The 27,375-nt window shown below is 51.2% G+C and overlaps 1 protein-coding gene across 1 annotated transcript; it reads right to left on the reverse strand.

Moving 5' to 3' along the window:
* Positions 1-435: 435 nt before the first annotated feature.
* Plekho2 (pleckstrin homology domain containing O2) lies at positions 436-27,353 on the reverse strand. Its single transcript, XM_032910860.1, has 6 exons — positions 27,248-27,353; positions 21,246-21,389; positions 12,951-13,067; positions 7,912-8,016; positions 3,701-3,799; positions 436-2,162 (listed from the first exon to the last, which is right to left on the reverse strand). The coding sequence occupies exons 1-6, from the start codon at positions 27,257-27,259 to the stop codon at positions 1,161-1,163; spliced, it is 1,479 nt and encodes a 492-aa protein (XP_032766751.1). The 5' UTR covers positions 27,260-27,353; the 3' UTR covers positions 436-1,160.
* Between the last annotated feature and the right edge of the window lie 22 nt (positions 27,354-27,375).

Here is a 27,375-nt window from a genome sequence, read left to right on the forward strand (position 1 = left end):
GTAAACAAAGTGCACATGCATCCTTGGGGCAGATCCTATGGAGGGCTCATTCCCCCAGCCAGGTTCCAGACTCATTCCTGCTGGCTGCTGAATGTGTTGGAGACTCAGGGTAGCTCAGAGAGCCAGAGGCGATGGGGAAGGGAGGAGGGGAAGGGAGGAGGGAAGAGAAAACACTCCTCCTCTCTCTAGGGAGTGGTGGCCCACCAGGGGCCTGATAGGTGGATTGTAGTCACAGACTCCAGCATGTGAAGAAAAGGGGTGGCTATCAGAGCTATTCCAGCTGAGGAAGAACCACAGAGACTCAGATAAATCCCATCTGGGAGGCACAGAAGGCAGCGGTAGGGGGCGGGGCCTCTAAGGGTTGATTAATGATAATTTCATACAGGTTTTTCAGAAGTTAACACAGGCCACTGTAGGGTTTTCATCTTCAAGAATGTGCAAGGCTGGACAGAAGCTGGCCCAGGAGCAGAGACTGTACCAGAAAGCCTGAGTTCCTCTTCCCCCTTGGAAGCCTTGAGATCTGAGCTGATCTACTCACAGCTCTCCAAAGGGTGGGGATGCTGCAGAGAAGTCTCTCGGTTTGCAGAGAGGAAAACAAACCAGAGTAAATAGCTCCTTCATCCAGACCCTTATCCGTCTTTAGGCTCCAGCTAAAGGCCACATTTCACTCAGCTGATAGATTTCACATTTCACTACAGCCTGGACCCAAGGCCCCGACAGCTACTCATACGTAGGCATGGCTGGAGGGAAGCCGAAGCCACCTGAAGACCAGAAGATGGGCACCTCGGGCAGCTCAGCCATGCTCCACCTGGAAGTCAGGAATATAAACTGTCGGGGGTGAGAACAGATTCGTGCCATCCTGGAAACTCCAAGCGCAGTGCCAGAGCCCTGGGGCAGTCTGCAACAACCACATAGGCCACAGGACTATGCTCCATCCCATGCCCAGAGCCTAGAGAAGAGGCCAGAACAGGGAGCCGGAGAGGTAGCCCCAGGCCGGGGCAGAGTAGAAAAGATATCAGGAGCACCAAGTCCTGGCCAAACTCGATGTACCCAGTGGTGCATCTACAACTTGAGCTGTAGCTCATTTCATAACAAGGTTGGGCAGTGACAGATGAGGGTACTTGGGGGGTAGGTGAGTTTGTGCCTGGGGCTTGGCAGGCCTAGGGTGCACTTCTCCTGTAGAGGGTCACCAGCTCCTTCCGTTTCTGCACTAGCCCAGGGCTTTCTTGGTTCAGCTCTTCCAAATCCCTCATTTCCTGCAGGACCTGGGTGGCCTGCCTCAGTTGCTCCACAGCCTGGCTGAGCAATGACTCGGCACACACAGGTGGCGGCTCACTGCCCAGCACCTGGTTCAACAATTTCTCTGTCTGTTTCGAAGCCACCTTCACTTCCAGCTGGGCCCGGTACAACTTTTCCTTGGGCAGTCGTGGATGCTGAGGACTTTCTCTGAGTAGGTCCCCAAGGGAAGAGGAGCGAGGATGAAACTGGGACGGCAAGCCCCAGGAGGGCGCTTCTGGGGATGCTGCTGCGTCCTCTGGGGCAGGTCCAGGGGTGCCCACGGCCTGTGAGGCAGACTCAGGACCATCACCCACGCCATTCACAGACACCTGTGTGGGGCCTGGAGACGTGGTCTCAGGGCCCTCGGAACGCTGGGATGGACCAGAATCACCCATCCCACCCATACAGGTCTTCATCTTCTCCGACAGGATCTTGGGAGGAGGTGCAGGGGGCTTTTTGCTCTCCCTGGGGGTGGCCTCTGGAGTCTCCGAAGAGGACAACTGTGCCCTCTCGGAAACAGAAGGCTCCTCTGGGCTGGGGTTCTCCCAGCTCACCTTCAGTTTCTCAGACAAGGCGCTGTCCGGGAGCCTCTTAAAGTCACTGTCCTCCTTTGCTAGGGTCTCTGCATCCTCTTGGCTCTCAGAATTGGCCTCAGAGCTTTCTGAGAGAGGGGTTAGGGCTCTCTCTCCTGCAGGAGTCTCCTGGCTGTCCTCAGCTCCAGAGGTCTCTGGTACTGGGGAAGGCTTGACAGGAGGCATGAGAGCCCGAGGTGGCTCCTGGGGCTGGTCTTCACTGATGTCACTGAGAGGAGCAAACACTGGCTGTCCACTGTCTGGGACATCCAGGTCCAGCCGTGAAAGCCCATCGGAAGCTGCACTGGCTACCTGGTGTGGGAGTAGTATCCAGATGTCATTTTGGATGGCCATATATAGGTTCTCCCAAATTGCCTACTTCACCTACTTCTGCTTGCCTAGAGACCTCTGGACAGTCTTTCACCCTTGACTCTGCCTGATTCTTGGACCTTCCTCACAGTATGGGGACCTTTCCAGGGAGCCTCAGAGGTCATGAAGTAGGGCTATGCAAGAAGCCTCTTCCAAGGTCCTTCAGATAGTTACAGGGTGGGGTGGGTGGAGTCCTGGCTGAGACCCTCACGCCCTTTTACGTACACCACATGGTCTACCCAACATCTGAAACAGATACATAGGCAGGTCCCTCCCTAAGTTCCCACAGAATATCTCTTCTCCAAGGCTGGACTTCACCCTCCCCACATCCTCCCCTTGGAAACCCTTTCTCAGTATCTCTCTGTGACTCCTCTCTCAGCTGACAGATAACAGGCTGTCTAATACCAAGAACAAACCTTCCAAAGGTCCTGTGTTCTTCCTGCCTATGATCCCTACTTTGGGAGTCCCTGAGGCTCTGTACCCCATGAAAACCCTAAACTGACTCCTTTGAAAATATGCTACAAGTATGACCACTTACCACACCTCAGTTCTTCCCTTGCTACTGTGGCACCAGGTCCTGTATTGATGCCCCTGAGGCCTAACCCCAAGTTGCCTCAAGTCCATTTGTCTCTCCTTGCACTGCTTGAAGAACTCTGTCCTGGCCACCAGACCTCTCCTTTGAAAAAGCTTTCTCTTTTGCTGTAGCCATTGCTGGAAGCCCTGAAATGTCTTATTTGCTGAGGATTTTCCCTGGCCCTTAAAGTCTCTCTCGTCATTCTACCAGTCTTTTAGAGGTTTCTCCTTATCTCCTGCCCCTTCACTTACCTTCTCCAAACTGCCTGTGCGCAGCCCGCGACATCTTTTGCTTCCTACTGTGTGTTACCATCCAGTTCTCGTCCCTTTCAGAGTCTGGGATCCTTCCTCCTTCATTTCAGAATCCTGAACTCTCTTTCAACCCAAATCCACCCTACTAAGACCTCGAGCTGATCCCTGAAACATTTCTTCAATCACATCCCTAACCCTGCATCGTAGGCTCCATAACTCCTCCTGCTTCATTCCCGGCCTAATCCACAAGCCAACTGAGCACCTCTAAACTGTTCCTAAACTGTTCTGCCTGGTGCCTCAGCTCACACCAATTCCTCCAGCAAGAGTCCCTCTCACTCCCATCTGTCAACTCCTCTATGGTCCCTCCAGCCCCGATCTCCTGGAGTTGTTCTAATACCGAACTAATCACACCTAATGAGGAGGAACATTTTCCTGCTGGAAGCTGATCTCTACCCAAGCCTGTTTCTCTGCTGTTCAAGGTGCCCATGTGAACCACAAATGAGAAAGGGCCCAGACATCTCTATTGCTCTTCCTACACACATACCACTTAGCAAGTCCCAACTCCAGGTTAGCCCTGAGTGTTGATGACTTCCCCGAGGGCCTGGAATCCCAGGCTCAACTGACTTCCTATTACTGAAGCTGAGGGAAGGCCTTACCTCCTTTAAGTGGATTCTTGTTGGTGGCCGTCGCCGCTGGCCCCCACGTACCCGGTTCCGTGTCACATGCTCAAGGGCACAGGTCTTGTCTACTTTTACCTGGGAAGGAGTTAGAAGCAGGTGAGTTCCTGCCAGATCTTAGAAGAGTAGGAAACACCCACTGTGCCCAAACTCAGAGTCAAGGTTTGCATCTCACATCCTCACTCAGCAGGGACAGCACCTCCCCACTCCATGTGCCTCCATATGGGGGACCTCTGCTTCTCTCTGTCCACACTGGCATGGGTGCTCCTCTGCTCCCTCTCTGTCTGCACTGTCACAGGTGCCCTCTGCCCTCTCTGTCCACACTGGCATGGGTGCTCCCTCTGCTCTCTCTGTCCACACTGGCATGGGTGCTCCCTCTGCTCCTCTCTGTCTACGCTGTCATAGGTGCTCCCTCTGCTCCTCTCTCTGTCCACACTGGCATGGGTGCTCCCTCTGCTCCTCTCTCTGTCTACACTGGCATAGGTGCTCCCTCTGCTCCTCTCTCTGTCTGCACTGTCATGGGTGCTCCCTCTGCTCCTCTCTCTGTCTGCACTGGCATAGGTGCTCCCTCTGCTCCTCTCTCTGTCTGCACTGTCATAGGTGCTCCCTCTGCTCCTCTCTCTGTCTGCACTGGCATAGGTGCTCCCTCTGCTCCTCTCTCTGTCTACACTGGCATAGGTGCTCCCTCTGCTCCTCTCTGTCCACACTGGCATGGGTGCTCCTCTGCTCCCTCTGTCTGCACTGTCATGGGGTGCTCCCTCTGCTCCTCTCTCTGGTCCACACTGGCATGGGTGCTCCCTCTGCTGCTCTCTCTGTCCACACTGGCATGGGTGCTCCCTCTGCTCCTCTCTCTGTCCACACTGGCATGGGTGCTCCCTCTGCTCCTCTCTCTGTCTGCACTGTCATAGGTGCTCCCTCTGCTCCTCTCTCTGTCTGCACTGGCATAGGTGCTCCCTCTGCTCCTCTCTCTGTCTGCACTGGCATAGGTGCTCCCTCTGCTCCTCTCTCTGTCCACACTGGCATGGGTGCTCCCTCTGCTCCTCTCTCTGTCTGCACTGTCATAGGTGCTCCCTCTGCTCCTCTCTGTCCACACTGGCATGGGTGCTCCCTCTGCTCCTCTCTCTGTCTGCACTGTCATAGGTGCTCCCTCTGCTCCTCTCTGTCCACCTCCTCTCTCTGTCTGCACTGTCATAGGTGCTCCCTCTGCTCCTCTCTCTGTCCACACTGGCATAGGTGCTCCCTCTGCTCCTCTCTCTGTCTCCACTGTCATAGGTGCTCCCTCTGCTCCTCTCTCTGTCCTCTCTCTGGCACTGTCATAGGTGCTCCCTCTGCTCCTCTCTCTGTCCCACTGTCATAGGTGCTCCCTCTGCTCCTCTCTCTGCACGCACAGGCATAGGTGCTCCCTCTCCTCCTCTCTCTATCCACACTGGCATGGGTGCTCCCTCTGCTCCTCTCTCTGTCTGCACTGTCATAGGTGCTCCCTCTGCTCCTCTCTCTGTCTGCACTGGCATAGGTGCTCCCTCTGCTCCTCTCTCTATCTGGCACTCCCTCTGCTCCTCTCTCTGTCTGCAGGGTGCTCCCTCTGCTCCTCTCTCTGTCCACACTGGCATGGGTGCCCCTCCCCCTCTCTCTGTCTGCACTGTCATGGTGCTCCCTCTGTCCTCTCTGTCCACACTGGCATGGGTGCCCTCTGCTCCTCTCTGTCCACACTGGCATAGGTGCTCCCTCTGCCCTCTCTCTGTCCACACTGGCATGGGTGCTCCCTCTGCTCCTCTCTGTCCACACTGGCACAGGTGCTCCCTCTGCTCCTCTCTCTGTCCACACTGGCATAGGTGCTCCCTCTGCTCCTCTCTGTCCACACTGGCATAGGTGCTCCCTCTGCTCCTCTCTCTGTCCACACTGGCATGGGTGCTCCCTCTGCTCCTCTCTCTGTCTACACTGGCATGGGTGCTCCCTCTGCTCCTCTCTCTGTCTGCACTGTCATAGGTGCTCCCTCTGCTCCTCTCTCTGTCTCACTGGCATAGGTGCTCCCTCTGCTCCTCTCTCTGTCCACACTGGCATGGGTGCTCCCTCTGCTCCTCTCTCTGTCTGCACTGGCATGGGTGCTCCCTCTGCTCCTCTCTCTGTCTGCACTGGCATAGGTGCTCCCTCTGCTCCTCTCTCTGTCTACACTGGCATGGGTGCTCCCTCTCCCTCTCTCCTCTGGTGCTCTGCTCCTCTCTGTCCACACTGGCATAGGTGCTCCCTCTGCTCCTCTCTCTGTCCACACTCTGCTCCTCTCTCTGTCCACACTGGCATGGGTGCTCCCTCTGCTCCTCTCTCTCTCTCTGTCTGCACTGGGGTGCTCCCTCTGCTCCTCTCTCTGTCCACACTGGCATGGGTGCTCCCTCTGCTCCTCTCTCTGTCTGCACTGTCATAGGTGCTCCCTCTGCTCCTCTCTCTGTCCACACTGCATAGGTGCTGTCATGGGTGCTCCCTCTGCTCCTCTCTCTGTCTGCACTGTCATGGGTGCTCTCTCTACTGAGTATGAAGCATCCTCATTGTCTGCAGCTATTCTCTTCAGCTCAGTCTTCTTGCCCAAAGATGAGCAGCCCTGAGGCTCTCTGGGCTCAGCTGGAGCAGTGAAGCAAGAGGGGGGTGCCAGATCATGCTCCTCTGGTACCTAGGGTGCACTAAGTCTTGCCCTGACTTCACTTACTCTCCCAAGGCTGTGTCCAGGCCAGAAAAGGGCAGGGCCTCTATGGCTGGGCCTGACTCTGTGGAGGATAGCATGCATCTGTATGCAAAGTCAGGAAAGGTGGTCTCAATACATGGGAGAGCTGGACTCTGAACTCTGGAATAGCCTGTTCCTATGACTCACGGAGGAGGAGAGGGAACCTGCCAAAACTGCCTATGAGGCCATGGCTTCTGTGGCCGCTCTAGCATCCATGATGTGGACCACCATCTCTTCTCCCACATAGGAACTTTTCCCATAAAGTGATTCAGTGACTCTGGTGAATGCAGGACTCACGGTAGAAGCCAGGAGACCTGCTGAGGAAGGAGGCTCCGCTCAAGTCTCATCTCCGGCCATTCAAGTTGTCCTTAAAATACATTTGAACCCAAAGAGCTATGGACCCGTGATGTCAAAGGCAGGTCTTTCCTAGCAGACCCTAGCCCATGGGACATCATTCCAAGCCTCACTTTTTAAAGTCAGTGTTGCCATAGTTACTACTAGGGCACAGGAGCCTCAGGAATGGAAGGTCATTGTAGACAGCCAGGGAAACCCTGAATGGCCCGGAATTTGTAGGTGAACGGACGAAGGAGCTCATGGGCTGGACAGTGATGGCACAGACCTGTAACCCCAGCACTTGGGAGGTGGAGGCAGGGGATCTCTGAGTACAAGGCTAGCCCGGTTTACAGAGTGAGTTCCCAGGACAGTCTGGGGCTATTCAGAGGAATACTGTCTCAAAAACCAGTGTGTGTGTGTGTGTGTGTGTGTGTGTGTGTGTGTGCCACTCATGGGCACTAAGCTCACCCCCAGCTCTCCTGGCTCGAGACTGCCACACTGCTACTGTTTACCCACTGAGGCTGCCCTGAAACGATATGTAGTGCAGCCAGGGATAGTCTACCCACTCCCTGCATGTGTTCTGCTCCCGTCAGTGTGGGTGACTGAGCCCAAGACCAGATGCTCTACCACAGATATGCTCCCAGCCCATGTGCTTTTTAATTTAAAACAAAATTACTTAAGGGATGGGAATGTGGCTCAGCTGGTACAGCGCTTGTCTAGCAGGTAGGAATTCCTGCTTCAACCTACAGCACCTCATAAAACCAGGCTTGGTGGCACAGGCTTGTAATCCTAGCACTTGGGAGGCAGAAACAGGCAAATTAGAAGTTCGAGGTCATCCTTGGCTACACAGTGAGTTCCAGGCCGGAATACACAAGACGATATCCTGCCTCAGCTTTTCAGGGGCTACACAGTGAGACCATCTTTAAAAAAAAAAAGTCACTTCATTTACTCACGCCTCGGTTTCACTGGTAGAAACTGGACACTAGCACCCACTTTGAAGGTCTTTTGGGAGATTAAATGAAGTATGTCCCCGTGTTTGAAGCGATGACAGAACTGAAGGGTAGTCTGGAGAGAGGTGGGCACAGTCTTCTAGACTGCTGGCTCGGAGGAAAACAAAGAACCAAGCAGAGACCACACCCCATACCTCATCAAAAGCCTTGTTCTTGCCTCGGTTGATCCCTTCATTGAGAGCTTTGATCCAGGATTCCTTTTCTTCCCCACTGGAGGCCTGGAATTTGATGTCACTGACCTGTGAGAGACAGGTGGGGTGGATGGCAGATATTTTTAGGACAGACATTTGGGGTCTTTGGGAAGCATCCCAACCCAGATTCCAAAGTGTAGTTAAATGCCCCAGAGCATTCTGATATTGGGCTTAAGTGGGGAGGGCATACATCAAGAAAGGGCCCCCTCCGGCCTGCAGCTTCCGGGAGATTGGGGGGAATCAGCCTTGCTCTGTAGAAAGAGTTCTGGTATGGTCCTGCTCCATAAGACTCTGTCTCAGGGGGTTGGGGATTTAGCTCATGGTAAATAAATAAAAGGCCCTGGTTCGGGTCCCCAGCTCCAAAAAAAAAAAAAAAAAAAAAAAGACTCTGTCTCAGGATCGGATAAATAAATAAAACCATGTGAGGTGAAATAAAATTCCAAGAAGCCTGAGACTGACACCCCACACATCTCTCTCTCTCTCTCTCTCTCTCTCTCTCTCTCTCTCTCTCTCTCTCTCTCTCTCTCTCACACACACACACACACACACACACACACACACTCACAACACTTAGACAAGCCATAACCAGAGCCAGAAGGTAGAGTGGGGACTGCCCGGGTGCCCGGGACTGGAAAAAGAACAACAGGACCCAGGATTAATGGATTTTGGTTGCAGTTTCATAAGTTTTTTTTTTTTTTTTTTTTTTTTTTTTTGTTCTTTTTTCGAGCTGGGGACCAACCCAGGGCCTTGCCTTCCTGGCAAGCGCTCTACCACTGAGCTAAATCCCCAACCCCAGTTTCATAAGTTTTAAGACTTCTGAAGAAAGGTGGTAGAGATGGAACGACCTTAAGAGTGAATTTAATGCCTCAAACTATTGCTCAAAACTATTTGCTCAAAAAAATTGGGAAATTTTGGTCGGGAATGGTAGAGCATGTCTTTAATTCCAGCATTCAAAAGGTAGAGACAGAGGTGGGCAGATCTCTGAGTTTGAAGCCACTCTGGTCTACATAGAGTTCCAGGCCAGCTGCATAGTGAGACCCTGTTTTGTTTTGTTTTGTTTCAGTCAGTGTGTTTGATCATAGACAGTTCTTACTATTTTCTTTCATACATGGTATGTGTACTGCATGCTCACATGGGTGTTGAAGTGTGTGTCTGTGTGTGTCTGTGTGTCTCTGTGTGTCTGTATGTGTGTCTGTGTGTATCTATGTGTGTGTATGTGTCTGTGTGTGTCTGTCTGTGTGTGTCTGTGTGTGTGTATGTCTGTGTCTATGTGTGTCTGTGTGTGTCTGCGTGTGTGTGTGTCTGTGTCTACGTGTGTGTGTGTGTGTCTGTGTCTACGTGTGTGTGTGTGTGTGTGTAAGGTTGATTTGAGGCCTGAGATCCAGTGTCTTCCTTGTTCACTCTTATGTACAGGGGTCTCTTGTAGAATTGGGCTGATTTGGCTAACTGGCTTGCTGTAGGGATTCCATGTCTCTGCCTCCCATGCAGTGGGATTACAAGCAGAGCATCACACCCACCTGGTTTACAGGCTTATGGGGCATCTGAATTATTGTGCACCCCATAGAAAGCACACTTTACCACTGAGCCATCTCCCCAGCAACAAAATTGTTTTCAAAAGATTTCTCTAGGGCTGGGGATGTAGCTTAGTGATTGGTAGAGAACTTGCAGAGCAAGCCCAAGCCCTGCCTCAACCCTCAGCACCACACAGTCCAGGTGCTACCGCGCATGCCTGAAATCCCAGCTGTTGGGATGTAGAATCAGAAGTTTGATGTCAGCTTGTAAATATTAGACTGTCTTTAAAAAAAAAAAAAAAAAGTACCTAAAGAACTAAGTCTGGAGCTGACCAGAATGAGTGCGCATAGTGCATAGTAACCCAGCCTTCGCCTGCTCAGTCTTACTTTTCTGATCTGTAAAATGGGATAACATGTTTTACTATGAAGCAATTAAGCATGATCAAAACTAAGGCACATAGTAGGTGTTCAATAATTAGTTAGTGGGTGAATGAGACGATACATGAATGAACTGGCCCTACGTTACTTCCCTTACTCCGTTCCTGGGCCACTGCCTACTCTCTGACCTCAAGAAGCCCTAGCTCTCTGCTGGTGTGGCCAGCTTGCCCATCCCCCACCTCAGTATTAGTTAGCGCCTCCTGCCATTCCACCAGTCAGTTATGTAATACCGTAGTACAGTGCGCTGGCCCGGCCCCCTTAGCATCCTCATTATATAACTTCCTGCTGGCAGCACTACCTCCTCCTCATACAGGACCCCAGGTCCCCTCCATGCCAGCCACAGCCAAATGCTCATTTGCATGATCAGGCTAAATTAGATCCTGGCAGCAGATCTGCAGTTAAGTCAAAAACCCTAGGGCACCTTGGCAACTTCCTCTCGGCCTTCAGGGCTGCAGGAGCTCAGGGAGAGACCAAACTACATACTAGAGGGCTACAAAGACCACTCAGTCCTATGATGTGCTAGGCGGCTAGGCCAGCCCTGAAGTTGCACCTGTTAGGGGTTCCGAGTCAATGGGGCCCCCTCCTTGGTACAGACTGGCATTTTGGAGCTGAGAAACACACCGTGGAAGTCAGTAGCTGCAGGACTGGACAGAGAAGCCTCAGGTGCTGAGTTCTCTCTTCACAACTCTGGCCTCAAAGGGCTGGGAACAGAACCACTGGATTCAGTTTCCCCTTCCCTCCTGGCCCGGTCCACCAGCCACAGGCTGCAGTTAAGGGCATTGGCTCCCTGGGAGAGATATGGTCTTGGAAAAAACCTACTGGACTGACCAATGGGTTCACCAGGATTCGAGAACACAAGGTCATGGGGATCCAGTTCTACTATAACGTCTGTGTAATCCTTCCTCAATGAGCTGGGCATTCCACAGGGATGACCGTCACAAGAGCAATTAGAATAAACACCAAGAGGCTATGCCTGGTGGGCGCAGGCTACAGCTCCTTGCCACAAGCCCTCTGCAGAAGCTCTAAGAACACAGGCTTAGCAGGAGAACCCATGGTAATAAGAATGACTGTAGAACAGGCTGCCAATGCCTAGGAAAGGGGGAAGGGCAGAAAGGCAGAGAGGAAAAGGGGGGAGGGGAAGAGGAGGCCGGAAAGAGGAAAGGGCCAAGCTGGCTGAGACCAGCAGGGCAGCAGGGCCCAGCAGTGGCCACCCTGCTTCCTGGCAGCCACTGTCTGTGACCTCATGGACAGGGGCGTGGGGATGTAGCAGCAGGGGGGAGTAGGGCACACAAGACACTGGAGTCTTTGTTTATTTGATTAGAGAGAAAAAAAGGCAGCCTCAGGACCAGACAGCCAGGGTCACATGACCTCCTGGCCAGCTAGAGGCCACAAGGAAGTTGGGGAACACCCAGGGCGATGGGAAAAGCAGGCACAGGCGGAGGATTTGCAGGACCTCTGGGAGCCCCACTCTGGTGTGGTATGAGGAGGGTCAAGGGCCCTTGAGCAGGAGCCTGGTTGTATCTCTCTGTCGCCATCACCACTGGCTCAAGCCCATGTTTCCAGTCACCCAGAACCAATCTCAACTCTAGGATGGGCTAGAGGGTGTGGGGGGGGTTTGGAGGGGGAGAGAGCTGTGACCACAGAAGCTGAGAGGGCAGCTGTATAAACAGGCTTCTCTGAAGGGATTGTCCCACCCAAGCTGGGTGACCCACCTAGCACACCACTAGCTGATTCTCAGAGCTGGCAAAGTAGGTGACATGGGTAGAGGACAAAGAAACAACGTCTCTTGTCACCCCACATCTGCATCTCACACACACACACACACACACACACACACACACACACACACACACACACACACACACACACACACACACACACACACACACATGACCACACACAATGACCCTGGCATAGCAAGTGATATCTGCACATATGCACGGCAGACAAAGGCACTGACCTTTGTGTTCGATGTACTTTGTGCCTCTCAAACACAGATGCATACTTTGTACCTGCTCAGAGGGGCAGCAGGTCTCTCGGATAAGGAAAGGTTTGCAGGGTCCGAAAGACAGACCATTCTCTTGTCCTCAAAGTACGCTGAGCCACAGATGTCAGATGAACCTGGGCCCAGCCTCGTGCTCCTGTCTTGGTGACATATACACTTGGGTAGCATGGACTAAGGATTACAGCGCTGTAATCTCTTCCAGCACCTAGGACCACGGGCACCACTGGAGACTAGCTCCTAACTTCAAAACTGGGAGAGAAACAGCATGGTTCCAGTAGGCCCAGACCAGGCCTGTTCCCCTCACCCAGCTTCTTCGCTGAAGCTCCCCACGATGTGGAGAGGTTCGAGTGAGGTGTGGCAGGAGCCGGTACTGTGCACTTTGACCAAGGTCATATCTGCGCTCCCTCCTGACAGCCACGAAACTGCACGTGTCAACACCCAGCTGACTGACTTCCTCCAGGGAAAAGTGGTACAGGAGCTGGAGAGATGCTCAGTGGAAAAAGCACTGGCTGCTCTTGCAGAAGACCCAGGTTTGATTCCCAGCACCCACAGAGTAGCTCACAACCATCTGTAACTCCAGATCCAGGGGATCTGACTACCTGGCCTCCGCAGGCACCAGGCACACTTGTGGTGTGCAGGCAAACACTCAGACACACAAAATTGTAAGTGGGTACAAACAGCAAACTTCACCTGCACCCAAGGGACAGAGTCTTGGGCAAGGAAGGAAATCACAAAGAGAGGGAAGCTTAGCCTCCAAGCTCTGGGCCCCAGAGAGCCTGGAGGGTGGGATGCAGAGGACGCAAGGGATGCAGGGGATGCAGGGGATGCAGGGGATGCAGAGGATGCAGAGGATGCAGGGGATGCAGGGGATGCCATACTCTTCTTGCCTCTGCTCCAGACTCCGTCAAGGTCCGGAAAGCCTGGTGAGGTAGAGGCCTCATTCATAGCTGTCCTCCATCTGAGCCCAGCCTGCCTTTCCCCCAGCAGGTCCTGGCTTCGAGAGAGGCAGCCTTCACAATCGCCCTTACCTTGTTCCCTGGGGATCGCAGCAGGATAAATCGGTGTTTCCGCTTGAGGACAGTACGGAGGTCCTGGCATTTCTCATAGCTCCCGAGTTCCACCGTCTCTACACATTTCTGCTCCTCCTGGGGGAAGAGATACAAAAGGAGTGAGCTGGTGAGAGCCAGCCCCACTGAGAACCTCAATCATTGACTATGCATTCTAGACTCTCATCCTACTGGGCGAGAACATTGCATTACCAAGATGTGGTATTCAGATCCCGGCACGGAAATGGTGTCAGTCAGTGTGTGCTAGCTGGCAAGTGTCCACAGAGTTTACCATCCTGGTAAGAGATAGGATACAAAATGGAAGTGGGTTTGTGCCTAAGGGTTGGATCTAGTGTCTGAGACCAGAAGCAGAAATAGAAAGAAAAGGACGCCTGAGGGTCTGTGCAGGGTCAGTGGCCAGGCAGAGAATACAGATGTCATGAAACACGGTGAGAAGAGCTTCCCATGAAGCGGATGAACCAGACACACATGGGCTCACATGCCCCATCTTCAGCCCAGTGATCCTGAGCTGGCTCCCTCACTTGACAGCTCCCCTTCCTGACTGCGAGCTAGGCAGAGTGGCCCCTCACCCCAGGCTGAAGGCCAGAGCATAAGAGCATCCTCCTGTCAGCTTGCCTCTCTAGCTCCGTCACTATGCAGGTTAGTGGCCACACAATGTCTGGGGGTCAACTCCTCCCAGATCAAAGCATTCCATCCTTCGGGGAGGTAAAAAACAACAAGCCAACTTCAAGAACTTCCTGAAACTGACCAGATTTAGGTTTAGACACTCTTCAACCTGCTGAGCTGCCTCCTATTGGCTGTGCTGTGTGCTCCAGGTTCCAGCTTTGGGAGCTGTTACCAATGCTGGGGTGGCTTTGGTAACTCAGCTGTCTTTGAGCCATTTCTGCTTCTGTAAATAACCTCTCACCCATATGCCTGTAAGTAACCCCAATAAAACTCAACCAAGCTGGACTTTGCTGGTATCCGTACTTTGCTCTGCCATTGGGTTCCCTATCTGGGGTGAATAGATGAGTGCGTTTTGTCTCCCCAGGAAAACGTTTGTCACACCACACCAGGCTGCCTTCTATACTTCCTGCCTGCCAACCCTGACCCTAGAAGGTTTGGGGTGTAGGATACCTCTCTGGCAAGCTGCCTAGAATAATCTCTCTCCCTTAATAGTGGTCAACTGGTTCCTCTTCTGGAGATGACCCAGTTGGTACAACTTCCTGGGAAGCAGAAGTGTGTGTGTGTGTGTGTGTGTGTGTGTGTGTGTGTGTGTGTGTGTGTGTGTCCCTGTGTGTCCCTAGATGGCCTGAAATTTGCTATGTAAACCAGGCTGGCTCCCTAAGCAATGAGATTGAAAGAGCGCACACAGGGCTGATTGATGCCTTCTTTTTTTTTTTTTTTTTTTTTTTTTTTTTTTTTTTTTTTTTGGGAGCTGGGGACCAACCCAGGGCCTTGCGCTTGCTAGGCAAGTGCTCTACCACTGAGCTAAATCCCCAACCCCTGATTGATGCCTTCTTAATTGGTGGCTCTGTGCCAATGACACTCCCAGTGTAGGGTCTGGTGCTCTCATGCCCCTGAGGTACCCTATCATTGATCACCAGAGTCATGGAACGTCTACAAAAGGATCTGCTGGTGCATTAGTGCCACTTGATAACTTGCTAAAAATGCAACTTTGTGAGCACCAATCACAAACTTGGGGAGCATGGAGTTTGACAGTGTGATTTTTTTTTCCAAGTCAGTGTTTCTCCATGTAGCCACGGCTGTCTTGGAACTTGCTCTGTAGGCCAGACCAGCCTTGCACTCACAGAGATCTACCTGTCTCTGCTTCCCAGAGTGCTGGGGACAATGTGCATTTTAACTATCACTCCAGGAGACCCTGGTGTAAGTAAACCCCTGAGAACCATGACTTTATGCCAGAATACTCAATCCCAGCAGTCTCAAAGCTTTTAAGAACATCCAAACCTGCTAAAGACACGAAACACTCTGGCCGGAGCACATAGAGAAATCATGGAAGCGAGCATGAGGCTGCCTAGTTTCCATCGTGCTAGAAGGTGTTATGTGGGCCGCTGGGAGAAAACAGCCATCAATGGTCTTCTCCAGCTATGAACCTGCAAGCTATACATCTGTCTGCCAGGCAAGATGTGCTCACTGGTGTAATAGTGTTATGGCTGCTATGGGTAGAACTTCTTTCTGACTGCATGTGAAGCCTGCTCTACGATTCACACCAGGTGTTATAAATCTGTCATGGTCTGGAGAGATTGCTCAGAGGTTAAGAACAATTGTTGCTCTTGCAGAGAACCTGGGTTCAGTTCCCAGCATCTATATGGTGGCTCATAACCAACCGTAATTCAGTTCCAGGAGATTTGATGACCTCTGAACTCCACAGACATCAGGCATGAACATATGGACATGTAGGCAAAACATTCATGCACATAAAAAAATTCATGCACAATTCGTGATTTCTTTTTTGTTTTTCGAGATAGGGTCTCTGTGTGTAGCCATGGCTGGCTTGGTATTCGGTATATAGACCAGGCTGGTCTCAAACTCAGAGATCCTCCTGCCTCTGCCTCTCTCAAGTGACGAAACTAAAGGCGTGTGCCACCATATCCAGTATGTTTTGTGTGTGTATACGTGTATACATGTGTCCCACTACATTTAACTAGGGTTGCTTACATGGCCATAGTAGGGTGTTATTTACTTGAGCAAGAATATATTAACAATAGCTACACCACCCGGGAATATGAATTCTCCTTGCCCAGCCTAGCTCCTCAGGGTTGGGTGGGGCCTATGATGCCTATCCCATCCATGACAGAACACTGGTGGGCCCGGTAGGCACTGCTGCTGTGAGTTTGTGGCTGCGACAGTCGGATCATGTCCAGAAGTCAGTGTTTCATAGCACTCCTTCATTCTCTCCCTCTTACATTCTTTCACTTGCATGATGTTCTCTGAGCCTTCAAGGGATGGACACAGATGCCCTGTTTCCGGTTGAGCACTCAACAGTTTCTTATTCTCAACACCTCATCAGTGTTGACTCTGCATTAACATGTGCCACTGTAAACAGAAAATCCCTGACCAAGGCTGAGAGCAGCACTTAACTATGGATCATAAACATATATTTAAAAGGCAGTTTGACAACATGTCCATTTAGCAAAACAATTGTAGTAAATTCCCAACCAGGACCTGACTTCCCCAGCATGGTCTTTGGCAAGACGCTGTTGTTGTTGTTGTTGAGATTTATTTTGCTGGGCAGTGGTGGCATATGCCTTTAGTCCCAGCATTTGTGAGGTAGGGGCAGGTGAATCTCTGAGTTCAAGGCCAGGTCTGGTCTACATAGTGAGTTCCAGAACAGCCAGAGCTACACAGTGAGATGCTGTCTCATAACAGAAACAAACAAACTCCACATAAACACGGAAGTAAATGAAGGTCTTTTGTTGTTGTTGTTGTTGTTGTTTTGAGACAGAGTGCCTGTGTAGCCTTGGCTGTCCTGGAACTTGTTCTGTAGACCAGGCTGGCCTCAAACTTATGGAGATCTGCCTGCTGAGTGCTGGGATTACAGACGTTCGCCACCCCTTCCTGGCTAAAGGAGGGACTTCTGAGGAAGAAAGAGATATACAGATAATGGGGGAAGGGAGAGGTGTGATCAAAGTAAAATTGTGTGTGTGTGTGTGTATACACTTAAATACATAAGAATCACAAAGGAGGGCTCGAGAGTTGGCTCAGTGGTTAAGAGCACTGACTGATCTTCCAGAGGTCCTGAGTTCAAATCCCAGCACCCACATGGTGGCTCACAACCATCTGTAATGGGATCTGATGCCCTCTTCTGGTGTGTCTGAAGACAGTGACTCTCATACATAAAATAAAGAGATCTTTCAAAAAAGGAATTAAAGGGGTTGGGGATTTAGCTCAGCGGTAGAGCGCTTGCCTAGCAAGTGCAAGGCCCTGGGTTCAGTCCCCAGCCCCGGAAAAAAAAAAGAAAAAAGAAAAAGAAAAAAAAGGAATTAAAAAGGACAGCAGGGAGCCAGCGAGATGGCTTAATGGGTAGATGTGCTAGCTTCCAAGCTTGGTAGCCTGAGCTCAGTCCCCAGGACCCACAGAAGAAGAGAAATGACTCCCCCAATTTGTCCTTCAACTGCCACAGTTGAAGTATGGCATATGTCCCTCCACCCCACAAGTAAATAAATAAGATAAAAAGACTTATGAGAACCCACACACCCAGGTAACATCATGATCAATGTTGGGGTGAGGCTGGCCCGGACCTCAGTACTTTTCAGGGCAGATGGTTATATGGCTAAGGTAATTAACCACTGATTTACATGGCCAGGGTGGTCTGACCTCTCTATCTTGGCCCCATCAGGTGTCATTTCCCATGTTTGCTTGCACACTTCTCTTTTGACCCCTGAGGCTCAATCCTGTCCAGGTTCTTTTACGAAACATACACAGCAGAAATATTCTATTCTGAGATAGTTCTATTGTGAGAAGCTCCCTGCTACCTTCCATGATCCCCCAAACCTTAGTGCTCTTGTGTCTTACCCACTGTTGGGGGAATGAGAACATCTATAAAACCGCTAGGTACAAATACCATGTTAGATGCCAGGAACACTAAGCCCCGACACAAGAGAGCAGAGTCCTATCTCGTGCCTGGACGGTTCTACCCTATTCTCAGTGTGTTTGTCTCCTTTAGGCTCCCCGAGTGGCACTCTCCAGGAAGTAGGTCTCAAGAGAGGAATACAAGGACTAGGGCTACAACTCTAGTGCTTGGAACACTTGCTTAGAATATACAAAGCCCTGGGTTTAATCCTCAACACCACACAAACCAGGCATGCTGGCTGCCTTAAGGGCTGATGACTTGAGTCACTTCTCTCCTTCTACCAGGTGGGTCCTGAGGACTGAATTCAGGTCACCAAGCTAGGCAGCTATCTTAGCTTATCGTGTGATAAACACCATGACCCAAAGCAACTTGGGGGAAAAGGGTTGGCTTCATCTTACAATGTGAAGTCCATCGTTCAGGAACAAGAAGCTGGACATAGGAGCTGATAGAGGCCACGGTGGACCGATGCTTCCTGGCTGGCTCCCCATGGTTTACTCAGCTCTTCCATAGCACCCAGGGCTACCAGCCCTGGGTGGCACCACCCACTGAGGGATGACCTCAGCCACATCAATAATCAAGCAAGAAAATGAACTGCAAGCTTGTCCATAGGCTAGTCTGGTGGTAGCATTTTCTCAATGTGGTTCCTTCTTCCAAAATGGCTCTAGCCTCTGTCAAGCTGACATAACAACTAGCCGGCACAGCGTCACACACCTCTGATCCCAGCACTTGGGAGGGGGAGGCAGGAGAATTAGAAATTCAAGGACATCCTCTGCTAGTGGCCAATTCCAGCCTTTAAAAAACCCTGCCTTTAAAAAAATAGTACATAGGACCAGGCTGCCAGAATGGTGCCCAGCCTAGAGTAAGACCTCCGAAGTCTTCCTGGGCTTCCGGGAGAAGCTACAGCACCAGTACCACCCATCTGCAGGCTTCCCCAGTGGATCAGCCAAAGGTACTCTCTTAGGAACACATTCAGTCCATCTTTACCACCCAGCTCCCCAGGGCTGTCTGGCTTGGGACAACTCAACACTCCAAGTGCTGAATCATCCCGGGGCCTTCTGCAGTTCAGAGGAAAGGATAAAGCGGGAGGCACTGGGCGGGGGCAGCATTCTTTGGAACACCAGCCTCTGACAGCAGAGACAGCCAAGAGCCATCGTCTGCACTTGCCTCACTCCTCACATTAGAAAGAGGAATTGAACCAATAAGCAGTCCTCAATTCCTTCTCCAGGGCCAAGCTCCCATCCCTGGGTACTAGGTTCTTGGAACAGTTAAGTTTTTAATACAATTTTTTTTAAAGTGTGATTTGGATTTTTCATGTTTAGGGAATGTGAAACCCTCCCTGCTTCCCAGCTGCGGCCAGATGTGGAGAGGCAGTCTAGGACATGGATGGCAGTGCCTGGTGGGTTGACAGCTGAGAGCCAGTCACTCAACTCCTACGGCAGCTGGCACTGGAAAAAGCCACATCTCGCACACACTCACACACATACACACTTTTTCTCTAATAAAAATATCCCTTGGCTGCCGCTTTCCCAGCTGTGGCACATCCTAATTTGGTAAGTACAGAACATCTGGGTGGCTGTCTGCACATTGCCGTTCCTTGCTGTTCTCCCACAGCATCTCTGTCGTCCTGATTCCTGGGGACTCACCCAGGACAAGTAAGGTGCTGTTCTTTCTTTTTTCTTTCTTAAAGATTTATTTATTATATATAAGTATCTTCAGACACACCAGAAGAGGGCATCAGATCTCATTACAGATGATTGTGAGCCACCATGTGGTTGCTGGGATTTGAACTCAGGACCCCTGGAAAAACTGTCTTAACCACTGAGCCATCTCTCCAGCCCCCAGGCAAGATGCTTTTCTAAGGCAACTCCTTGAAGCCCTTAGATGGGGGGTTTATAGGCTTTCTTGGCCCAAGGCACTCAGGAATTTGCCAAGCTGCCTTAACGGGGCTGAGAGGGGTCGATAGGCAAGATGCAAGCCCCTTCCATTCACAGATTACATCGGCCAAAGGCAGACAATATCCTCGCATTCTCAGTGGGTGGGCCCTCTGGCAGCCTGAACCCCAGTACCAAGAGGAAAAGCCACCCTCCCTCCAAGTCTTCATATCAGCATTTCTGATGCTTCCTTAACTAACAATTTTAGCTTTTTTTGTTTTTTGTTTTTGTTTTTGTTTTTTGTTTTTTGTTTTTGTTTTTTGTTTTTTGTGTTTGGGACCAGGTCTTACATTATAGTCAAGATTGGGCTCCAACTCAGAGCAATCCTCCTGTCTTAGCCTTCTGAGTGTTGGGATTATAGGTGTAAAATTGGCAATTTTACTGTTCTTAGTTGTCCAAAGTCTGTTGAAAGTGGGAGGGGGGCGAGAATCTAAGTGGGAAGGTGTGAGGATTGTGGGAGGCATGGGGACAGCAGAAGTGTTGACTGGGGCTGGGGTGACGGCTTGACGAGGAAAAGCACATGCTACACAGCCTGACATGCTGAGTCCACAGCCCCAGAACCCACACAGAAAGCGGGATACAGGGTCATGTAAACCCAGCATTTCTACTGTGAGATGGGAAGCGAGATGGGAAAGCCCCCAGGAGGCTCCTGGTCCAGCCAGTCTCGAGTACACAGAGAGACAGCCTGCCCCAGAGAAGGAGAGGGTGAGGACTGATACCCAAGGCTGTCTTCCAACCTCCACACACATGCCTTGGCACATATGAGCACTCGCAGACGAACTCTTGCACAAACAAGTGTTTAATAAGTGTCAACTGGTAGCCCAGTGTCAGAGGAGGGAAAAGCCGAAGGCACCCTGGCAATTCCAAGGTCGGATAAAGGACTCTGATCACAGATATCCTCCTGCCTCTGCAAGTGCTGGGATTAAAGGTGAGCATTACCACTCCCATTATGTAATTAACATTTAAAATTTTTCAACCAAAAGTAAAATTTGAAGTTTATTCGCTGCTGTCTCTTGGTGGAAAGAGTACTGGGCTTACCTCTAGATCAAGCCCTCCACTCTCTGTGAGAAGGTGAAGTCACTACCACCATCCCCACCTCCCCACCCCCAACCCTTACCAATCCTTTCTTTAAAATGTAACATAGGCCCCATCATGGTGGTGTACACCTTCAGTCTTGGCACTCAGGAGGCAGAAGCAGGTGGGTCTCTGTGAGGGTTAGTTGGTATGTTTAGTGCCAATGCTGACTGGAACACCTTCAGTTTGCTCACATACTTCATCTATGAAACCTTGGCCCGAAACAGGAAGTTCCAGCACACAGGTAAGTAGTTGAGGAGACTCAAATGCTATACATGGATGGCACAGAACCCTTACCCAGGAACCCTAACTTTGCCCCTAGAAGTATCATCCCCACTACTACACATAGAGACCAGAGGAGATGAGACACTTGCCCAGGGTGGCCCAGCATGCCAGTGAAGTGGGGGCCAGTGTGGTAGTGCATGCCTTTAATTCTAGCACTCAGGAAACAGAGGCAGGTGAGTCTCTGTTTTGTAGCCAGTCAGCCTAGTCTACAGAGCAAGTTCCAGGTTAGCCAAGGCTACCCATAGTTAGACCCTGTTTAAAACAAACACACAAGCAACCAAATAAACAAACAAACAACAACAGTGAGCGAGCCTTCCAGCCCCAGTCTTAGGGGCTCCTGCTGGCCCGCCTGCCTCGCTTGACTGCTGCTCTCAGAGCCAAGCAAGTCCTCACCTCATTCTCGTAGACCAGCAGCTGGGCTTGGCAGAGAAGCAAGTAGCGGTCTTTCCACAAACTCAGAAGCCCCCCACTGCTCTTCTTGATCCAGCCAGCCTTGTCTGCAGTCCGTGCTCCACGAGGTTTCTCCTCCTTTATACTCTGTAAGACAGCACCAGAACGTATCGTGAGGGCTGTCGCCATGAAGCCAAATGGTCCGCAGACCACATAGGGAATGCATCTAGTGCGGCAGCCTACATGACGTTTCCCCAGGAACCCTCAAAGCAGGTATTTAAAAAACAGAACAGTAACAGTAGCAACCTCCCCCTTACACTGAGCCACTGTACTGTATTTCACTCATAGTCTCTCTTAACTTTTACAATTGCTATTAAAGCCACAAGTCACAGTAAACTGAAACTCGAGAAAAAAAAAAGATGACTTACTCGAGTCACGCTGCTAGAAAGACAGAACCAAAATTCAAAGCAGGTCTCTCTGAACCCATTTTCTTCCCACTCCTGTGCCTCCCGGTGCTTATTAAACCGGTTAACAAATGAATTGAGCCCAAGTGATGTCATATGTCACAGGAGAACAAAAGCAACGCAACCTACCCTCATAGAGTACACATCGGGAAAGACAGGGCAGCTAAACGGATAAATACCCAGAAATGCACACATTAACTACTGCAAAAGCTATGAAGAAGGGACAGAAGTGGACCTCATCCAGAAATGGTCCTTGCCACCAAACCTAACGATCTGAGTTCGATCCTCAGAACCCACATGGTGGACAAAGAAAACAAACTCCCATAACCTGTCTTCTGATTTCCCTATACACACATGTACACACATGCTTGTAGCCCCCCATGGACATAAGTGCAATCAAAAAAATTAAGAAAAGGACACAAGCAGGCACTGGTGTGTAAGAGGACACTAGGAACCTGGTCTGTGGTTCAGTGGCCAAGAAAGACCTCCCGGAATAGAGAATGTTTAAGCAAGGTCTGTGAGGACAGGAGAAACCAGGCAGGCTGTAAGGCAACAACAGGACTCCCTACCCTCCCGCCCCCGACCCTAGACTTCCCTGAAAACCCAATCCAGCTCCCTCTCCTGAAGCGGGGACTCCTTAGATCTCATCCCCATGCTGTGGAGTGGCTACTTCCTCTGTTGAGTGCTCGGAGAACTGTCTCTTCCATCACAGGCTGGTATAGGAATTGAGTTCAAACCATTCTGTACAAGGGGCTGCACTGCAGTCTCAGGACCTCTCACTAACATCTCATGCCCCATCCATGACCTGCTCAGGCGGCTGGGTGTAGGGTACATGCATGTCTGCATGCCTGTGAGATGGGGTCAGATTCACTTGAGTACTAAGCACTTAACCTTCTTCTCTAATACCTAATGAGAGCTGAGGACATCTGTGTACAAATGAAAATTTAAATATGCCCCTATTTGCTAACCACCATGCCGAACTTACAGGTACTGGGGCACTGAGAGGGAAAGAGGGTGGTGGAGAAAGGATCAAGACAGCATCAGAATCTAGAGGACATGAGGAGGAAATCAACACTGACTAATTTCAGCTACATTATAATTTACATAGAGCTCCAAAAAGGGGCCCCAGTTAAGAGGCACGCCTCTCCCCAGAGATACCCTGTGGCCACAGATGTCTTTGGAAGGACAAGCCCGGGCAGACGTAAGTGTGGTGATCTGTCAGGAGCTGGGCAGGGCCTGGCTCTTCTGTCATGGCAGTAATAATCCAGCCCGCTTCTCGCTGTGGCCTTTCTGTCTCCTGGAACACATTCTGCTTCACTGGGACCATAGGCTTTGGAGCCCAAGTCACATGGGCCGGAGGCAAATGACATCACCTCTTTCTATGTCTCAGTTTGCTCACTGGGAGATGGAGATGCTAACAGTTCCTGTAAGGAATAGGGATCCATCTTGCTTCTCTGCCTTTTGACTACAATCAAGTATATGTAGGGCTCCCTGAGGGTGGGGGGTTTTGTTGTGAATTGCTGTCCCACGGCCTAGACTGTGCCTGGCACACCAGCAAGGACTTGATCCATGCTTGTTACTAAATGAGGACAAGGCATGTGAGCAGTTCCTAGGATACCTTGAGCTTGGTAATTGGCAGCTGTCACTCCTGTTACTACTGTCACTGCCTGTTACTGCCCGCCCTCCTTGGAGTCTCAGGGACCTTCTCTCCAGATCTGGCGGTTCTCAGTTTAGATGGAGAGCAGCCGAGCTAGAGCTGCTGGCCTCAGATCTCCAGGAACGTGGGACGTCTCTTCTAATCTTCTCTCTAACTTGTGGATGACGAGAGAAATGGGGAAGTGGGCTGGTTCCAAATGACCTTCCTGGATGCAGGAATGAGGAAGTGAGGATGCAGGACAGTTAGAGCTACCCTACCAGGGGAAGAGGGAAGGGACTTCAGGGCTCTTTGACAGGAACACGGTAGTTCTCTCATTTAGTCATAGACCCAATTGCCTCTCCCTAGTGATAGGGATGTGCTAGGCTCCCAGAGGCTATGAGATGCCCAGGAACCTAATCTCTCAGCAACCCGGGCAGGCTATTACAGGGTCCAGGACTGGAAGGGGAAAACTATGGAATAGGAACCCTTATGCCCATACACAAACACTCCTACCAGCAACACCAGCAATGCCAGCACGGCTGGTCACCTCCTAAGCCCTCAGTTCTCAGGTCTCCTGAACAAAGCTGCTGCTCACGGTTCCCACCTCTAAGCTCCTCTTCTGATTCCAGGGAGTCCAACCCCCCGCCTCGTAGTTTTAAAAGGACCTTGTATCCCTAAGATCTCCCCTACCTGCCTCTTCCACTGCCTGACATGCAAAACATTACATCAGCTGGAAGCTCTAGGGGCCACAGCTGGGACATAGGCCTTGATTGCTGTCACCTTCAAACTCTAGGAATGCACCCAGGGCCTAGTGAAGCTAGGGAAGCTAGTCTAAGGTCTGCATGGATGGGTGGGACCAGGAAGGGACTGGACAGGAGGGCATTGCAGATGGTGGAAAGCAAGGCCTAGCTATCCTACGGGAGGCCTGGCTAAACGCCAGGGTCTTCCTTGCCTCCACTCTCCTCCACCCAACTCAGTCTCCACCCCTTAGACCTCCTCCCACCAGGGGTCTGGCTACACCCCAGTAAGTTTTAACAAGGCACCCCTCCCCTTGGCAGGGTTCACAGGGGAGGTTTTGTCTTGCTCAGCCCAGTTTCTCCAGCTCCTCTCTTCTTATTGACCAGCTGACCACTGTTTCTGTTCCCCTCCCAGTCATCCTCAGCAGGCCTTCTCCAGCCTACCTCAGGGCAAGCAGCTCCTGAAGTACCCAATGGCATCAGCCTGGCTCCGGTAGGCCTGACACGGGAGTGTCTCAGGGCTGTTCTTTTAAAAAGCAAGGGGGAAAAGAGACAGGTCACGCTGACCTTGTGTAGGAAATGATTAGATGAAAAGCTACAACAGAGTTACAACAGACAGAAGCCAACAGAAGCCAACTCTCTGAGTTCAAGGCCAGTGTGGTCTATATAGGGAGTACTAGGCCACCAGCCTGGACTATACAGTGAGACTTGATCTCAGATAAAAAAAAAAAAATACAGAGAGAAGAAATAATTCAGGTCCTGCCTCAAGGGATCTTCCAGGCTAATGAAGACAGAAAGAACAAAGCCTGCCTGTAAGAAGCTTCAGAGGGCTAGGTGGCTATTCCCCACTTGAGGGGGCTCTTGTCTGTTGGGAAGTTCATGGTTCTGACCCTGAGGAATTCCCTCATCCTAGCTTTCTGCTGGGGCAAGGGCCTGGGGTTGGTGAAGAAGCTCTTTAGGAAGGTAGGTGTTTGTGGAGAACTAAAGGCAAAAACAGACCAAAGACTTCCTATTCCCATGAGAGCTGGCTCAGACTTAGGCGCCCTAGCTACTCTTCCAGAGGACCTGGGTTCGATTTCTGACACCTACACAGCAGCTCACAAACATGGTTAACTCCAGTTCCAGGCTATTTGATGCCCTCTTCTAGTCTCCATAGGCAAGTGGTTCACAGACACAGATACAGGCAAAACACCCATGCATATAAAATTAAAAAAAAAAAAAAAAAAGACTTCGCATTCTTAACCCCTTTACTACAGAAAGAAAAGGCACAATAGAAAGAACAAGAACTTGGCCCACTGCCGTGCCTGTCTCAGTAAAGGTGAGGAGGACAGTAGGCAGTCTAGTCAAGGAAAGGCATGGCTTTGAGAGGGCAATGAGGCAGAGCTAAGGTTTCCAACCTTACTCCACAGGCAGCAGTAACGCCTCCATTGATGTGTTTGGTTTTCAGAACTTTTGTATACACGTTATCAAATTTCTAGATCCCCTTCTCATTTTAGAACTGAAAAATGAGGATCAGAAAACACAGATAGGCAGATGCTCGAACCCAAACTAGCTCTTCTCCAAGCCCGACAGGGACCACCATCCTACATCCTATACAGAGGCTAAGGGAGGCTGGCCCCGGGGTGGCTGGCATCCAGGAAGTGCAAAGCAGGAAGGCTGAAGACAATTACGTGAAAGGGAGATGAGGTAGCCTGAGGTCAAGGGCAGATAAGTGACCATAATTAAGATGTGTTTTAGAGACGGATGGACACAGAGGCACAGGCGAACACGGGAACTCTATAAGCAGGAAGCAACAAGAGTCAGAGGTATCAAAGAGAAGACGGGCACAGAGAGCCCCTGACTGTGTGGGTGAGACCTGGAGTTCCAGGGAGGAAGTAACATGGACAAGATTCTAATGACCCAGATACTTTTGGTGTCTGGGAGTCACAAAGTAGCCATGTTAGAGATTAGGGAGCAGAGGGAGTACAGGGCTGCCTTCACTGAGCCCAGGAAGCCCTAGGAGAACTTCCTATAACTGGGGACCAGAGCAGATCAGGAGGTGGAGTAATCCTGATCCACATCCTCTGGGAGCACGGGGAGGGGCCTTGGACAGAGAGCACAGCCATTGCAGGAGTGGAACTGAGGACAGGCAGCCGCCCCACCCGTGACAGCAAGAAAAGAAACCAAGGCAAAACATAGTGGCCTGACTTTGCCCCCTACCTGTACCCACTCTGGGTGCAGGGACCACAATGAGGTCTAGGGGAGGAGGCTAGGCCCTGTGTTTTATAGAAGAGGAAACACAGGCTGAGAGGGGAAGTGACTTATCTACCACCCCACAGAAACTCAGGGTCTAGCCTAGAGAGAACGGACAGCCTTGCAGTGGCTCCAGGAAATACGCATGTGAACACTGACAGGAATAAGAATGGCTGACCTCACTGAAGGCTCCCCAGCTGGTCTGGGTGGCTCCAGGAGGGAAGGCTTCATCTTTCTTCCCCACCCTTCATGGGATAAGAACGTCTTCTTTCTACTCATGCAGTAAGTGACTGCTGTATACTGGATCCTTGGATAATCAGAATGCTGCCAGAATTTAGTTTGTATGCAGGGGGCAGAGGAGGCTCAAGGGGCGTTGCTGATCCAGCCCTTGCTACTGGGAGACTCAGTTGACCTGACCCTTCAACTAACATCCTCGAATAGACACAGTTCAAGAGCACCGGGGACTCTGAGATATATACACAAGGAAGACAAAAGCAATTTCTTCGTTCCTGCCACCAGGCTCCGTTACAATCTCAGATTCCTTGAGACAGTGGCCCAGGACCCTGAAAAACTTCCCTCCCCTAACACACCCCTCAGAAGCAGACCTGGCCGAAGCAGGCAAAGAAAGCCAAGAAAGGGTGTAACGGGATTCAGGCACAGCAACCCAGTCTACTTTCAGCAAGTCACCCAACTCTCCAGAGCCTCAGTCTCCCCATCAATCCAATGGGAACCATGACAGGCACTGTTTCCAGTTGGTGAGAAAAACTGAGGATGCTGTTGGCGAGATGCAGACGAGACCTCCAACCCGTCCCTACCCCATCGGTCCAGGTTCTGCTTGAAGGAAGGGAAGGACTGTGCAGAGAGACCCGTGGAAGTAGGGCGGGCAGGATCTGAGCCCAGCACTCTTGTTCCGTCTGGCCCAACCCTCGCCCTCACCTCTTCCTCCATGGCGAGTTTGTGAGGTCCGGCGGTTTCGCCGCTTACTGCTGCCCGCGTTGCGCGGGCTCCGCTTGCTCCATCTACGCGCAGCCGGGCGGCGGCTTGCTGTTTTCTGTCCCGCCGGG

The sequence above is a fragment of the Rattus rattus genome, chromosome 8 (genome assembly GCF_011064425.1).
Source record: "Rattus rattus isolate New Zealand chromosome 8, Rrattus_CSIRO_v1, whole genome shotgun sequence".
Taxonomy (NCBI): Eukaryota; Metazoa; Chordata; class Mammalia; order Rodentia; family Muridae; genus Rattus; species Rattus rattus.